General features: G+C 39.9%; 1 protein-coding gene across 2 annotated transcripts in view; it reads left to right on the top strand.

Moving 5' to 3' along the window:
• The window catches only part of PREX2 (phosphatidylinositol-3,4,5-trisphosphate dependent Rac exchange factor 2), a 302,189-nt gene that overhangs the window by 72,599 nt on the left and 212,505 nt on the right, over positions 1-17,085 (top strand). For both annotated transcript variants that reach the window (XM_019973769.2, XM_070802636.1), the window contains exons 2-6: positions 46-117; positions 3,302-3,424; positions 5,999-6,103; positions 11,276-11,377; positions 14,567-14,728. In XM_019973769.2, coding sequence (XP_019829328.2) covers positions 46-117; positions 3,302-3,424; positions 5,999-6,103; positions 11,276-11,377; positions 14,567-14,728 — 564 coding nt within the window. The remainder of the gene's footprint in view (positions 1-45; positions 118-3,301; positions 3,425-5,998; positions 6,104-11,275; positions 11,378-14,566; positions 14,729-17,085) is intronic.

Here is a 17,085-nt window from a genome sequence, read left to right on the forward strand (position 1 = left end):
TTAACCCCATGTTGTCTTCATAATATCTTTTCCTGTTTCCTGCAGGCATTCTTGCACCGGATGAACCAGTGCGCAGCATCGAAGCTTGACAAAAATGTAACAGAAGAAACCGTGAAGGTGAGGAGGTGCAGCTGGCCCTTGACCCCAGCACACGGTCCCCTCAGTTAAAATGTCACCTGTGGGGTATTACCTCAGGGCTTGTCCACTTCTCTCCAGTTCCAGTATAAGTTGTTTTTTTAAGTCTTTATTGAATTTGTTACAATATCGTTTCTGGTTTATGTTTTGTTTTTTTGGCCATTAAGCATGTGAGATCTTAGCTCCCTGACCAGGAATCGAACCCTCACCACCTGCATTGAAAGGCAAAGAGTTAACCACTGGAATACCAGGGAGTTCAGTTCAGTCACTCAGCCATGTCTGAGTCTTTGCCACTCCATGGACTGCAGCACGCCAGGCTTCCCTGTCCATCACCAACTCCTGGAGCTTGCCCAAACTCATGTCCATCGAGTCGGTGAAGCCATCCAACCATCTCATCCTCTGTCGTCCCCTTCTCCTCCTGCCTTCAATCTTTCCCCGCATCAGGGTCTTTTCTAATGAGTCAGTTCTTTGCATCAGGTGGCCAAAGTATTGCAGTTTCAGTTTCAGCATCAGTCCTTCCAATGAATATTCAGGACTGATTTCTTTTAGGATGGACTGGTTGGATCTCCTTGCAGTCCAAGGGACTTTCAAGAGTCTTCTCCAACAACCACAGTTCAAAAGCATCAATTCTTTGGTGCTCAACTTTCTTTATGGTCCAACTCTCACATCCATACATGACTACTGGAAAAACCATAGCTTTGACCAGATGGACCTTTGCTGGCAAAGTATTGTCTCAATGAAACTATGAGCCATGCTGTGTAGGGCCGTCCCACATGGACAGGTTATGGTGGAGAGTTCTGACAAAACGTGGTCCACTGAAGAAGGGAATGCAAACCACTTCAGTATTCTTGCCTTGAGAACCCCATGAACAGTATGAAAAGGCAGAAAGATAAGACACTGAAAGATGAACTCCCCAGGTTGTTAGGTGCCCAATATGCTACATATTGGGAACAGTGAAGAAATAACTCCAGAAAGAATGAAGAGATGGAGCCAAAGCAAAAACAACATTCAGTTGTATAAGTGACTGGTGATGGAAATAAAATACGATGCTGTAAAGAGCAGTATTGCTTAGGAACCTGGAACATTAGGTCCATGAAACAAGGTAAATTAGAAGTGGTCAAACAGGAGATGGCAAGAGTGAACATCGATATTTTAGGAATCAGTGAGCTAAAATGGACTGGAATGGGTGAATTTAACTCAAATGACCATTATATCTACTACCGTGGGCAAGAATCCCTTAGAAGAAATGGAGTAGCCCTCATAGTCAACAAAAGAGTCCAAAATGCAGTACTTGGATATAGTCTCAAAAATGACAGAATGGTCTCTGTTCGTTTCCAAGGCAAACCATTAGGTATCACAGTAATCCAAGTCTATGCCTCGACCAGTAATGCTGAAGAAGCTGAAGTTGAACAGTTCTATGAAGACCTACAAGACCTTCTAGCACTAACACCCAGAAAAGATGTCTTCTTCATTATAGGGGACTGGAATACAAAAGTAGGAAGTCAAGATACCTAGAGTAAAAGGCAAATTTGGCCTTGGAGTACAAAATAAAGCAGGGCAAAGGCTAATAGAGTTTTGCCAAGAGAACTTACTGTTATAGCAAACACCTTCTTCCAACAACATAAGAGAAGACTACACATGGACATTACCAGATGGTCAACACTGAAATCAGATTATATTCTTTGCAGCCAAAGATTGAGAAGCTCTATGCAATCAGCAAAAACAAGACTGGAAGCTGACTGTCGCTCAGATCATGAACACCTTATTGCCAAATTCAGACTTAAATTGAAGAAAATAGGGATAACCACTAGACCTTTCAGGTATGACCTAAATCAAATCCCTAACGATTATACAGTGGAAGTGACAAACAGATTCAAGGGATTAGATCTGAAGACAGACTGCCTGAAGAACTATGGACGGAGGTTCATGACAGTGTACAGGAGGCAGTGATCAAGGCTATCCCCAAGAAAAAGAAATGCAAAAAGGCAAAATGGTTGTCTGCAGAGGCCTTACAAATAGCTGAGGAAAGGAGAGAAGCTAAAGGCAAAGGAGAAAAGGAAAGATATATCCATTTGATTTCAGAGTTCCAAAGAATAGCAAGGAGAGGAATGCCAGGGAAGTATCAGTATAATGCCACAGAATAAGTTCTGTGCCAGGCACCTGTGTGGATGACAGCGAGAAAACAAGAAAATAGGATTTGGGAAAAGAAATGGAGGGTTATGAGGATGGTGTAGAAGATGGGACTTTTTTTTTTTTTTTTGCCAAGACCTTGGAAGTGTTTGAAAGGAAGGAGAAAAATAGCCTCAAGTCCAAAAACTTTCCAGTCTCTGAGGGGGAGGGAGCTGACCCGTGTGTGAGAGGATTACTGGAGGGGCCTGGAAGGCAGGATGTGGGCCATTGTGACTTCCAGGCTCTGACTCCTGAGGAATAAATGATTTGGATGGTCCATTGGTGCAGAAAATGTCCGCACAATACCTTCAGCTCACAAATGCATGAGCATTTCCTTTTAAACCATAGGGAAGGAAAATTGTGAAGAGTTTTGGGGAAAAAGGCTGGGGGAAGATAGTAAATGAGAATCATGCTATAGTTGTTACTACTCATTTAAACTGTACATGTTTTCATTGATATTTATTTTGGATCCTAACTTGCCCTGTTATTTTACTGAAAATAAAAAGTCCCCATGAATTTTATAGGCATTTCTATTTCCCATTGAATTGAGTAATCACTTTTCTGTTCTCCTTACCATGGAGTATTTTATTAATAGTTTGGGTGCTTTTGGTTGCAAGCAAAAGATTGCTGATACTCACAGGAACATGACAATACTTTGGCTCTCGTAGCAGTAACTTCTGCGGGCAGAGAAGCCCTTCCTGTAAAGCCAGCAAGTCTGGTTTTCTACCTGCCGCCCACTGTCGTTTGTGGGATGGGACTGTCATGCTTGGATTCAGTCACTTGGGATTGTCCTGAGAACCTGGATCAGGTTTTCAGTGGTTCCCAGAATTGTGTGGGAGGGGAGCAGACGTCCAGACGGAATGGGTGCTCTGCCAGCCGGGTGGGTGGGAAAGGGCAGCTCTCCACCAGTGTTCTCAATGTGGAGAGAAAATACTATATTCCCATAGAATTGTTTTTCCAACTTGCCTCACTACTGCATTTACACATTTATTTACAGATGCTGTTCTCAAACATTGAGGACATCCTCGCAGTACATAAAGAATTCTTAAAGGCCGTGGAAGAGTGCTTACATCCAGAACCTAACGCTCAGCAAGAAGTGGGAACCTGCTTTCTTCAGTTTGTAGGATCAGTTTCTGTTTATTTTAAAAGCTTTTCCCCCTAGCATTTAAGGTTTCCCTTTTGGCAAAGTAGTATGTGGGAATTCAGCGTTAGAGGTAAAATCTGACACCAAAAAAAAAGTTTGGGGTCTTTTAAGGCCAGGGAAATCTTCCACTTAGAGCCAGAAAAGGGGAGGGGGCCTCGCATCATCCATTTTATTCAGTGCAGAATAAACAGGCTTTTCTTTTTTCCCAACGAGTTAGTTTTTCGCATCCGCTGTAGCTTTGAATTCTAATGAATATTCAGGCTGTCCATAATGAATGGATTTTTATGTTACTCTCAAACATGGAGCATTTCTCTTTTGAGGCAGAAAATCCTCACTCTTATAATGGTGTGATGAGCCTTGTGTTAGTCAAAATGTTCTCTTGTTCATTGACTTCTGACAAACCTAGAGATGAACAGACCTGGTCCCTCAAGGTACACACACGCTTGCATCTGAATTTTTCTCAGAGGCTTGTACGGAGCAGTGCAGAAGAAGAACAAGCCAGTCAGGACTCAGTTGTTTCAAATTGTATGTCATGCTTGTATGATCATTTCCACTTCTTTACACATGATAGCTGAAATTATTTATGCAGTCGATTTGCAAGGTAAGAAGCCACCTGTATAGTGAAAATTGTTTTCAGAACTAAAGGGCATTCATACTGACGAAAGAAAAGTAATGCTTCTATTTCTATCATTCTCCTGTTGCTAATTTTCAGAATACCCATTGGAATCCATTTATTTATCAAAATGCTATACGATTAGTGTTCTGTTTAAAAATTTTGTCATTGAAATCCATTTTCATTTTTTTTTTATTTCTAGTTAGTCTTTTATAAAGTAATGATGGGTAGTTTCTAGATCTATATATGTAGTGAGCAGACTCTGTACATGTTATTTTAAGTATCAGAAAATATTCCGTAAAAATAATTCTATGGAAGAGAGAGACTCCTTGAGTACAGGGAGATGACACTTTCCTTGGGTACAACTCTAAGTCACGTGTGTTTGTGTCCACTTAATCCAGACTGTTCCCCTTCATGAAGGAATGCAGATCTCCTGCCAGCTGGAGTGGTTGCTGGGTTACTGAGTCCTGGGTTGCACATGGGAATCTTGCTCCCTGACATCCATTTCCTCAGTAACACACTATGAATCTGTCAGCCACGAATTTAGCCGAACTATTTCTGAAGTTTGTTTTCTTCTGGTTCATACCATCTCTTGAAATAAAGTCATTCAATCAATTTTCTGCTGGCTGTATAAAATAGCACTCAGTGTTTCTAAATGCATGTCTTAGAAATTTCAGAGGACACACTTCTCTTCTACTCTTTGATCACTACCTTTTCTGTGTCTTCCTCTTTGATTTGGATCACTTTGATAGATATTAATCATTGTCACTTGTAGAAAACCTTATAAATGGAAGAGAGCTTAGAGATCAGGGTGGTGTGACATTTCTCCTTTTAGGAACGTATCCTTTCTGTAGCACCTGTGAAGATTGTTCATCTTGCTTTTACTTGATCACTTTTAGTGATAACTCTGATTGTTGGAAAAATCGTTATATTAATCCAAAATCTGCCTGTCACTGCCCATCATGGCCTTTGCAGTTTGCACCCAGTGGTCCTAGTTTTGTGTTTCGGAGCTACAAAGATTTATAAATCCTTTATAATAAGTATGACAGCTATTTGAAAGTAGCTGCACTTCCTTACTGGAGAAGGCAGCGGCACCCCACTCCAGTACTCTTGCCTGGAAAATCCCATGGACGGAGAAGCCTGGTGGGCTGCAGTCCATGGGGTCGCTAAGAGTCGGACACGACTGAGCGACTTCACTTTTCACTTTCATGCATTGGAGAAGGAAATGGCAACCCACTCCAGTGTTCTTGCCTGGAGAATCCCAGGGACGGGGGAGCCTGGTGGGCTGCTGTCTATGGGGTCTCACAGAGTCGGACATGACTGAAGTGACTTAGCAGCAGCAGAAGCAGCAGCACTTCCTTACTTTTATATGCAAACAAGTATCTCTCTCTGAGATGACCTTTCAGATGTAACATCTTCAAGGTCTGTCATTATCTTAGTTGCTTGTTGCTGAATATCATCTACTTTGTCAGTGCCCCTTTTAAACTGTCCAGATTGGTGCATGTGACCTGCAGGGCACTATGTCCTATTCCTCTATGATCTGACACATGCTTTTCCTTCCACCAAAATACATTCTTCCCTCTCCCTGCTGGGGAATTGTAGATTCATCTCCCTGCTCTTGCCTGGATATGATATCTTTACTAAAGCTGTAACTGAGCCCTCCCAGTAAAGCTAAATGCTCTCTTGTCTGTAATCTGCTAGCACTTGGTTCATTTACTTTTTTGTGTGTACATCATATTGGATTGTAATGAATATAAGTCTGTCCCCTTCCTAGATCCATCCCCTTCATGGACCAGAAAAAAATAAACATATTCCTATATACACACAGTATTGCTCTTGAAATGTAGTAAACACTTAATAAAGTTTGTTCATAAACATCACCCTTCATGTTTCAAAATGGCTAATAACATGACTCTAATGTATTCTTGAATTTACAGAAAGACAAGTTTCGCATCTATGATGAATATTGTAGTAATCATGAGAAGGCACAGAAATTGCTCTTTGAACTTAACAAAATAAGAACAATCCGGACATTTCTTTTGGTAAGTATATATTTATGTGTCACCATATGCTGTTATTTGTTGATAGGTCCACTGAGAGCCAAGGAATAGCATCAGGGTAGTATTAGAACTGCTTGTGTGACATCTGTTTTTGACATATCCCTGCTATGAAGCTAGAGAGTCCTTTGAGAAATGTAAGAAGTGAGACTGTAAATCAACTGTACTTCAGTAAATGCATATAGTAATAAATTGAGTTGGCTGAAAAGTTTATTAAGTGTTTTCTGTTATATGGAAAAACCTGAATGAACTTTTTCGCCAATCTGATATATACTCTTAAAATCACACACACACACACACACACACACACACACACACATGAAATGAATGAATGAAATGAAAAGAAGTGAGAGTTGGGAGAAGCTTGTTCATGGAGAAACACTGCCATACCCTCTCCTGGTTGACGAGTTACGAGACCACAGGTTCTTAGTGAGAGAAGACGTTTATGCCAGAGTTCACCATTGCTTTTATATCCCTCCAGTCTCTAGAGTTTCATTTACTGCTGCTTAGAGAGCTCTAAGTAGGGCAGTGACAGGAAGGAAACACTTCGTGGGGATGGTAGAAAAGAATTTTCAAGACCGACCTTTCTCCTACATATATTCTTTATTCATTGTTCATAAAAAGAGAAAAATCTGTGTTTAATTTCTTTAGGATAGTACAAATAAATACATATTTTGGCAGTTACTTAAACATCATAATTGCCAGTGAAAACCTCACTGTAAATAGAATTCAGTGATATTTAGCAAGCTGTGGAGTCGAGAGGCCAATCTCCACCATCCGGTTTTAGAGCCTGGATCAGCTCATTTAAACTGAAAAATAAAATACCTGTTTACAACTCATTTCTACTCCCACTGTTAGCTCAAGGCAATCACCGATTTGCTCTCCATCCCTCTAGGTTTGCCTTTTCTGGAGATTTCATATAAATGGAGTATAATACAATACTATCTTTTAATGCCTGGCTTCTTTTGCTGACTAAAATGATTTTGAGGTTCATCCTTTTATAACATGTATCCATACTCCATTCATTGTTATTGCTGAATAATATTCCATTGTGTTTTGTTTATCCATTTGCCAGTTTATGAATAATGGGTCAACAATTGACTGTAGTAATGGTGGGCCTTGAAGATCCTTGAAGTCATTTCGGAGAGAAAGATTTCTTAGTAAAGTCAGGATATGCCCAGTTTGGGCAGTTCTAAAGAATACTATTATGAATATTCATGTACAAGTCTGTGTGTGGATATACATTTTCATTTTCTTGGGTAAATACTTAGAGTAGAATTGCTGAAACAGTGAGTTTATGATCAGGTCTTTTCCTTTTTTAATAATTTCTCTAGGGAATACAATATACATCTTAACTTAGGAAGTCCTATTTCCTGAGGCTGGTTGTTATTTTTTTGTTTGTTTTGTTTTTAGTAACTTGACTGGATTGAATTTGAGAATCTGTACCTTTTGTATACACAGCCGCTGCCCCCGTCTTTACTCAGTTTTTGTTTTATAACTTAGTTTTTCCTTTAGGCGTGACTCCTCTGACTTTTTAACTTAGTGGTCAGTTGGGAATTTGTCAGAGGTAAACTGAACCTCACGATGCATCTGATTTCTGGATCTGTGTGGGAGTGTGGGGGGACACATTCACAGAGCAGGCAGTTTCCAACTCAGACCTGGGTTTTTCTTCTTAAGGGGCCATCATCTCATTTCTTCTCTGCATGTACACAGTCTGACGTTTGCCCCAAGCAGGACCGAAGTCTCGGGCTAGCGTAATTGTGAGCGTGCCCGTTTTTCTTAGGCAGTGTGCTACATTGCCAACACTCCTGGGTGTGGGATTTTTGCCCTCTGCAGGCCCCTCTGATAGCTGGTTTGCAGGGCCAGTGCTACTGTGACCGGGCCACCATGCAGGATGAGCTGAGGATGACCCTGGTTGGTGGGGGTGGAGAAGAAGGGGAAGAAAGGGAAGGGCCCAGGCAAGAATGCTACTAAGTCCTCTGTTCTTACCTGAAGTTCAGCAGTTTTTCGTGAATAAACACTTCTCAATTTGTTGACTTTAGTTGATTTCCAGAGTCCTGAAATTGTTGTCCCCCCTGCCCCCACAATTTAGTTTAGTATAACCGCTGTTTTGGGCTTCCCTGGTTGCTCAATGGTAAAAGAATCCTCCTGCAATGCAGGAGACACAGGAGATGGTTTGATCCCTGGGTCAGGAAGATCCTCTGGAGGAGGGCATGGCAACCCACTCCAGTATTCTTGCCTGGAGAATCCCATGGACAGAGGGGCCTGGAGGGCTACAGTCCATAGGGTTGCAAAGAGTTAGACATGGCTGAAGCGACTTAGCATGCACACACGCATCAGTTGTTTGGGGGAAGGGAATTTACTGATCTCTTCTCTCTGGCATGGCCAGAGGAAGTTCCTGCACCTTTGGACTAATGGAGCTCCCTGTGAAGTCTCAGAACTCTGCTGTACCCCTCAGGGCACTCTGTTCTCAGCAGAGCTGGGTCTCCGCTACATATCCCAAGTCCCAGATGCTGCTGGTAGGAAGATCCTGGCTTTGATAGTCTTGCTTTGGCACTAAGTGGACACTAATTATCTGGATGACTTTAGGAAATTCATTACATCTCTGGTGTCCTTTTCCTTACTCATTAAATAGGGATAATAGCAATCACCGTTTGGAAAACATTAAGGGTTTACAGATATGGGATGATGATGTTATAATTTTGGGTACTTGCATATGCCATCACCTGAGTAAGTTTTTAGGATTGGTGGATTCTCTGGGAGCTTATTTAGGAAATATATTTTCTGTCTACATAAGTAGAGAGGTGACTCTCACAAGCCAGTCTAATAAGGACCTACTGTACAGCTCAGGGAACTCCACTCAGTTCTCTGTAATGACCTATATGGGAAAAGAATCTGAAAAAGAGTGGATCTGTGTATATGTATGATGGATTCACTTTGCTGTGCAGCAGGAACTAACACAACATTGTAAATCAGCTATACTCCAATAAAAATTTTAAAAAGAAGTAAAATGACAACCAACCTCAGCTGTTAAGAAGGGAGTTTGTAGTCTATGTAGGACTAATGGATAAGAAAATAAAAGCAGGTTGCTGCTACTTAATCACTCAGTTGTGTCTGACTCTCTGTGGCCCCATGGACTGTAGTCCACCAGGCTCCCCTGTCCATGGAATTCTCCAGAAAAGAATACTGGAGCAGGTTGCCATTTCCTACTCCAGGGTGTCTTCCTGACCCAGAGATCAAACACACGTCTCTTGTGTCTCCTTCATTGGCAAGTGAATTCTTTACCACTGAGCCATCTGGGAAGCCCCAGTAGCAAGTTAGACAGTCATGAGTTGCTTAGGGTGCTTTAGCCCAGGGCTAGGTACAGGGGGTGGCTGCATGTATAAGGAGTGTTCACTCTATGGGAACACCGAAACATCACTGGAAGTAGAATGGTATGTAGATATGTTATTAATACATAGGATTCCTCTGGGGATAGTACCATAACAGGTGGAAAGAGTTATTTTGATGACCTGATTGCAAGAGGGGTTGAAACCCCTTAGAACAGGTTTGAATGGGACACTTATTTGCTGCTCTGTCTAAGGTTGCTGGTGAAGTGAAAGTCACGGAGCTGGTTTTGCCCAGTTGGCTGCACGGATTGGAGCTGAACTCAGTTGCTCAAGGCAGTGGGGGCGGGGGGCATTGTTCTGCTTCCATCACTGTTCCTTTTATCTCCTCACTGTTCCTTTTATCTCCTTTCCTGCTCAGCACTCAGTCTCTCCTCTTGCTGAATTTAAGACTGTATTTTAAAAGATAGTGGTATACAGGTTATTAAGTTATCAGTATGATGATTGAGGAGCCCTTTTCTTCCTCTGTTGAATATTTATTATCTGCTTTGTCTGTGCCAGTCACCGTGATAGGTGCTTCAGAAACAGGTTTTGACATCACTTTCAAAACTATTTTTTAGGGAATGCCCTGGCAGTCCAGCGGTTAGGAATTGGCAGTTTCACTGCCAGGGCCCAGGTTTAATCCCTGGTCAGGGAACTAAGATCTCATGAGTCTTGTGGCACAGCCAAAAAAAGTTTGTAAAAATTTTTTAAATTAAAACCATTGTTTTTTTTAAAATTTTTATATTGTCACTGCAGCTTAAACACAGAATAAGGATGAAGTGCTTAAGAGGATCAAGTCTTTATCAGCATCGATTCTCTTGACTGTCACTTTTAGTAAACGGAAGCTGCTCCCATTTCATTTCAGTGTGATTGTTGGCTTTGAGTTTTCTTCTTTCATCTTGCCTCTGTGGAGATCATGTCTGACCTCCTTCTCTGAGACTGGCTGGCCAGTGTCATTGGTGAGGTATTACAGCTCAAAGTGGCTTAGAGATCACTGGATTAAAACTGGCCTGTTTAACAGAGAGGAAAAGTAGAACCTTGAAATTGGTCCAAGTTGCACCGCTTGCCAATGGCAGGGCATGGGGAGAACCCAGTCATCTTCAGGCCTGACCTTCTGCATCACTACACAACCTCTCCCTAAGCATGATGTGTATATGCACGTGTGCATCTGTTTATTCATCCGTCAGCACATCCATCCATCCACTCATCCATCTCTCCATTAATTCATCCCTCCGTCTCTGTTTATTTCTTTTACTCAGCACATCCGTCCATCCATTCAACATCTCTCCATTAATTCATTCCTCCATCTTTTACTTTCTGTCTTCTTCCTCAGACTTCATATTCAGTTGGATATATGTGAATTCATTTTCAAGATAAAGACTCAAAACACAGGTCTCTAAACTGAAATGCAAAATTATTTCCTTTCTCTCCTGTAAATTTTATTTGTAACTAAATGTGCTTTTCTCGGGCTTCCCCAGTGGCTCAGTGGTAAAGAATCTGACTGCAATGCAGCAGATGTGAGTTCAATCCCTGGGTCGGGAAGATCCTCTGGAGGAGGGTATGACAACCCACTCCAGCATTCTTGCCTAGAGAATCCCACGGACAGAAGAGCCTGGTGTACTACAGTCCACGGGGTCACAAAGAGTCAGACATGACTGAGCATGTACACCACATGCATTTCTCAGAGACAGAAGTTATACAGAGACATGCTTTCACAGGTTTTCAACAGAAAAGTTTATGAGAGAATCAGGCTTAAAAATATAATTCGTTGTCTGTATTTCCACCCCAGAACTGCATGCTGCTCGGAGGACGGAAGAACACAGATGTCCCTCTGGAAGGATACTTGGTAACGCCAATACAAAGAATATGCAAATACCCTCTACTTTTGAAGGTACTTTATGTGTTTTCTTCATTGTTGCATTTCTCTTGTACCTGTATATTTTTGCTGATGATCTTTCAAAAATAAAATTTTTCTTTTAAATGGTCTGACATTCTAAAGAAAAAACAAATACAGTTATTGGGAAAAAATAGCTATTTTGTCACTAATTTATATAGAGAGTAGGGAACAAATGTCTGGGAATAGAGACTTTTTGTGCTCTTCATAAAAAAAAAAAGAACTTGTTTGAGTTACCTTTAGTGTAAACACATTAGTTCCAAGATAAATCCCATTAAGTACATTATGACCAGTTTATATAGCACTTTATTTTGTCTGCAGTAAACCTGCTGTTGGTGAATTTTTTTTCCTTTCCTCAACCATTGTTGACTTCTTGATGCTAATAAAGTTAAGGCTAAGTTACATAATTTCAAAGCCTGGTTTTTCGGTCATTATTACAGGTAATGGAGTGGGTCACATGGGATAATAAATGATAGAACATGGAAAGACAGTTATAAGAAAACTCTGCCTCTGGAAGACAGGAAATGCCTATGATCATAGATCCATGGCCTCATTACAAATGATCAAAAGTTTTATTATGGAAAACACATTGTAATGTACTAAATATTGTTCATAATATAAGGATATTGAATAGATTAGAATAGCAGTTCTGGAAAGGAATTTTTTTGGAAATGTGGCATCTGAATAGTCAGTTGGGGGTAGTGGTTGAACATCTGAGTTCTGAGTTCAAGTCCTACGCCTTCTGCTTACTAGCTGCAAGAGTGAGATTGTAATCTAACCTTTTAAAGGCGTGGGTTTCATGTATGAAACAGAAATAATGATGATGATATGAAATTATAATAAATACCTAAAAGAATGTGTAAGTGCATGTATATCTATGTATACATATGTGTATATATGTATGTCTATGTATACATAGATATACGTACATATGTATTCATATACATAAAGGAGTACCTAATAATTGATTAAGCTATTTTATACAAATCATTTATTACTCATATGCATTTGATTCTGATTTATTTTAATATATTAACTACTTCTTAGTATCTAAATTAAAAAACAAACTCAGAAATGCTATGGATATACTAACTGGCATTCTTAATTGATTTACTTTTTGAGAAATAGATGTTATGAATTTGAACTAAAAATACATTTTTTCATTATAGATTTTGTCAGTTGCATACATTAGATTTCAATGAAAATTTTCTTTGAAAAGGATTTCTTATTAAAAGAAAACAAGTGTAAATCACTTGGTTAGCTCGCATAGAGAGAAGCTAGCACAGGGATGTCCAGGTCTGTGGAACTGTGGCACCGTCTTCAGGGAGCAGACAGGGTTGATGCAGATGTGACTTCCATCTTTCTGGTAGTCCCTTCTTACCTCTGATTTGGTGACAAATTTGCATGCATTCTCACCACTCCTCTTATTCCTACTCCTGGTTTTGGAATCCCGAGGATTTGTTTTAAGAATCAGAAGGGATGGTGATATTAAAAGAAAGATATCAAGTCATGTGGTTGTTCTAAATCAACTCATTTCTGACCAAGGATGACCTCAGGTGGCCTCAGAGATAGGAACATGGACATATCCTTGCTTTAGGAAGAAAGGTCAATTCAGAGTATCTACAAGTCATGGAGAAATGACATCTTTTTGCTTTTTGAAAAATTATCTTCACAGATAAACAGGAAAAAACTACTTGTGCAGTATATATATTGGTATTGATATTTTTCAACTTTGTACCATCAACTGAAAAACTGAGCTGGTATTCTGTTTAATTTGGGATGGTTTTTATTTATCCATTAGAAAACATTAGGGGATTAGGCAGTGTTTAAAAGAAAAGATACCTTGGTCTTATTTGTAGAACTTGAAATTACTGGGTTGGCCAACCAGCACAGGGTTCATAGCCAGTAACTGACAGATTATTACTGGTCATTTCTTTTGCTGTCTCACAGTATCTAAATTCATGTCTCAACTCCAGAGATCCCACTTGGCACAGGCCCATGGGAGCCCCCAATTATAGCCTGTAGACTGCCTTCACCACTTCACATAATTTACAAGTAACTCTAAGACCTGAGGGTTTCTGGAGAAGCCTGCATCTCTCTTTTATGGATTTGTGATCCAGCATAACTTTTTAAACCTGACCTTGGCAGTGATGTAATGTGGATCCTTTTGGTGCTGGTTCTGTCAAACAGAGTGTGAATATTTTGAATGCAGGGTCAAAGTTGATGGCAGAATTTTCAACAATAAAGAACATCAAGAGAGCATAACAACTGCATATTTTCCCACTGTGTTAAGAATTTAGAAAATTCTCTTCAAGATTTGCCTCCGGATTTCTCTAATTGTGTTAGTTACATGATGATGGCAACTGTCGTAAGGAAACAAATGACTAATTAAAAAGCAATGTGGTCACAGCTGTCTAGACAGTGGGTGAAGATGTTTAATTTTGTGCTTCTAAATAAGACCTTTTATAAGATTAAAGATTACTCTAGTTCTAATATCCTGAATGAAAAAAAAAAAAAGAAAAAGGAAAAAAGGAAAAAGCTATTGAAGGGTGTATAGAATTCATTGTAGAGAATAAACTGAGAGAGAAACAACCAAGTTGTTGGCAAAAACAGCATAAATTGCTCCTTTAATGATGGAGTATTGCAGAATTTATAAATTACTTGTTTTACTAGAATATAAGACATTTTAAAAATTTGCTTTATTTATGACACTTTTTTATAGTTTCTCAAAAAGTGTTAGAAAGTAAGGGACTTAAATTATTTTTTAAATTATAGGATATTTTCGTTTGATGGTTTACCATTCTTTTAAACACTAGGAAATGAAATCAACATATAAAGAAGTCCTCATTTTGGAGCTCAAGTCAAACATAAAAATTATACAAACTTATAAATCATATTAAAAAATTACATGCTGTAGGTGAGATATTTGATAGTTTGAAAGGAGACATCTAATTTAGTTTTTAAAAACAACATCATTTTAAGGGAAAATTTAAAGTGACTGTGGTGTGTGCAGGTGGTGACACTCATTCAGTGTTTTTTTTGGGGTCTTGTTCTTGGTGGAGTTTGTGATGTCACTTCTGAAAGTGGCTCTCACGATCCTTGCAGTTTTCGTTTCCTGGTCAGTCTGAACCTGCTGTCCCAGAAAGCTGAAGATCAAAGGGTGATTTGTGTTTTGTGTATAAACAGGAGTTGCTTAAGCGGACTCCAAGGAAACACAGTGACTATGCAGCACTCATGGAAGCTCTCCAAGCCATGAAAGCCGTCTGTTCCAACATCAACGAGGCCAAGAGACAGATGGAAAAGCTGGAAGTTTTAGAGGAGTGGCAGTCTCATATTGAAGGCTGGGAGGTACAGTCATCGGACTCAACAATTGATCTTAAAATAGTTTTGTTATGTCTTATGCTGTGCGTAGTATTACTGGCATTGGATGGAACCGAACCATAAATGGTCCTTTTTCTAGACAACGGTAGAGGGCTCTAACTATTTCCAAAAAGTGCTGTCATTATTCTTTTTAAATATCTTTAAAGGGGAGAGCCGATCACAATGGTGTATATCATAAACTTTGATAGCTCAGTGTTTGTGCAGTGTGATAATCTTTTCTCCAGTCTTAACTTCGGTTAGTTGTCCATAACCATAGCCTGAGTCCTGGAGAGAGAAAGATTCCAAACCTGTGCTCTGATATTATTATTTTCAGACTCTAAACTAGGTATTTCATGGTGAATGTTATTCTAAGTCTATTTCATCTCTCTAAATTTGAATTTCTTCATTTCGAAGATGAAGGAGCTGGCTGTGACATGATTTTTAAGGTGCACTCAGATGAAAAATTTTATGGTTTCATGATTCACTAAAGAAAGATTTTTTGAAATGACAAAAAATCCAATGAAGAGTGATATTCAGAATCTGTAATATGTTTGCAACTGTAGTAATTTTGATTGTCAGTTCATGCAGTTGGAGCTCTGTATTACTTTGTGTCTTAGTCGCTCAGTTGTGTCTGACTCTTTGTGACCTCATGGACTATAGCCCGCCAGGCTCCTCTGTTCATGGGATTTTCTGTGCAAGAATACTGGAGTGGATAACCATTCCTTTTTCTAGGGGATCTTTACTACCCAGGGATCAAACGTGGGTCTCCTGCATTGCAGATGGATTCTTTACCATCTGAACCACCAAGGAGAGCCCATATATTACTTTAGCACTGTAATAAACTGTAATAAACTGGGCTTTCCTGGTGGTTCAGTGGTAAGAATCTGCCTGCCAGTGTAAGAGACATAGGAGACGCAGGTTTGATGTGACTACCCACTCCAGTATTCTTGCCTGGTGCATTCCATGGACAGAGGAGCCTGCTGGGCTACAGTCCCTGGGGTTGCAAAAGAGTTGCACACAACTTAGCAACTCAACAGCAACAACAAAAGAATAAACTAAATTTTTTTCTTTAAATTGACTTAATTTAGATGATCAAGAGCTTTCAACTAGGATAATTTCTTATTGTTATAAAGTAAGCAGTTGAGATAATATTTTTAAAGTGTAAGAAGATTTAAAATGTTCGCATACCAGTATTATCACACAAATCCAAGGGGGTTATTTTTATCTTTAGGGCTTTATAATTAACTAATTTGTTTTTTATCTTCAATTTGTTGGTTTCCATTTAGACCTAACCTATATCCTTTCAGATTTGCAAAGAAACCTCAAACACTGACCCCAGGGAATGCTCCTATTTGTCTATTCTCACCATGAATCTTTTAAAATGCTAACTGGGATCTGAATTCTCTTCTTCCTTGTCTATATTCTTTCATTTCAAGTATTCAGGGTCACTCTTATTTCAGCATGAATGCTACTTATTTCAATCAGTTTAAATGGTTGTGTATTTTACAGTTGATTCATGATAATTCTTTTCTTGAAAACAGTTGTCCTGCTGGGTTGAGAAAAATGGAGGAAAGTTTGCTTTGCCATTCTGTTGTCACTCACACATTGGAAGAAACACCAAACTTGCTTTAAACTGCAGGATTTGTCAGTGACTTCTGCCAGGACTTTGACCAAAATAAAACCTTCATAAGACTCTCTTCGGTTCTCTCGGGAAATGGAATCTGTCATAATTTTGTTTCTTCTTCCTGTGTATCCTAAAAATTGGAGCTCCCTCAGAAATGAGAGATTCCTTTAAAAGTGTTGCTATTTCTTGCACTGTTCAGGGTCAGTTAACTACTCAGAGGAATAAGGCTGTGTGGTCCATACTGTGTCCTTCGTAGCCTCAACAGTGGCTGTCCCAGCCTCACCCGCTTCAGTGGGCTTATAGAACTTGGAGTGGGAGAGACAAATGGAACCGGAGGACAGAGGAAACTGGTGGCAGCAGATCTGATGTGACCACAGTTCCAGGTACAGGGCAGAGAAGATGAGTGTCAGTTCCAAAGAGTGGCAAGATGAAGTCTCCTTGAGTCAGATTTGAAAATGATTGCCTAAGACACAGCCATCCAGTGATTTAAGAGTTTTAGGACTTTAGAGGGAATGCTGTCTGGAGCAGGGCCCAGCCAGTTGGTTGGAAACTTGTAACAAGTACCTGATTGCACACCTCAGTTCACCACATTGAGAGCGTGGGGGAAGCTTTACAGTATTCAGGCACTGTCCCTTCAGAGACGTTAAAGAGAAACTGTGATCTGGTGAGACTCCAGAGGCACAGAAAACAAAGGGACACAGTCATGGAGGATGAATTCAGG

This window comes from Bos indicus, chromosome 14, assembly GCF_029378745.1.
Source record: "Bos indicus isolate NIAB-ARS_2022 breed Sahiwal x Tharparkar chromosome 14, NIAB-ARS_B.indTharparkar_mat_pri_1.0, whole genome shotgun sequence".
Classification (NCBI taxonomy): domain Eukaryota; kingdom Metazoa; phylum Chordata; class Mammalia; order Artiodactyla; family Bovidae; genus Bos; species Bos indicus.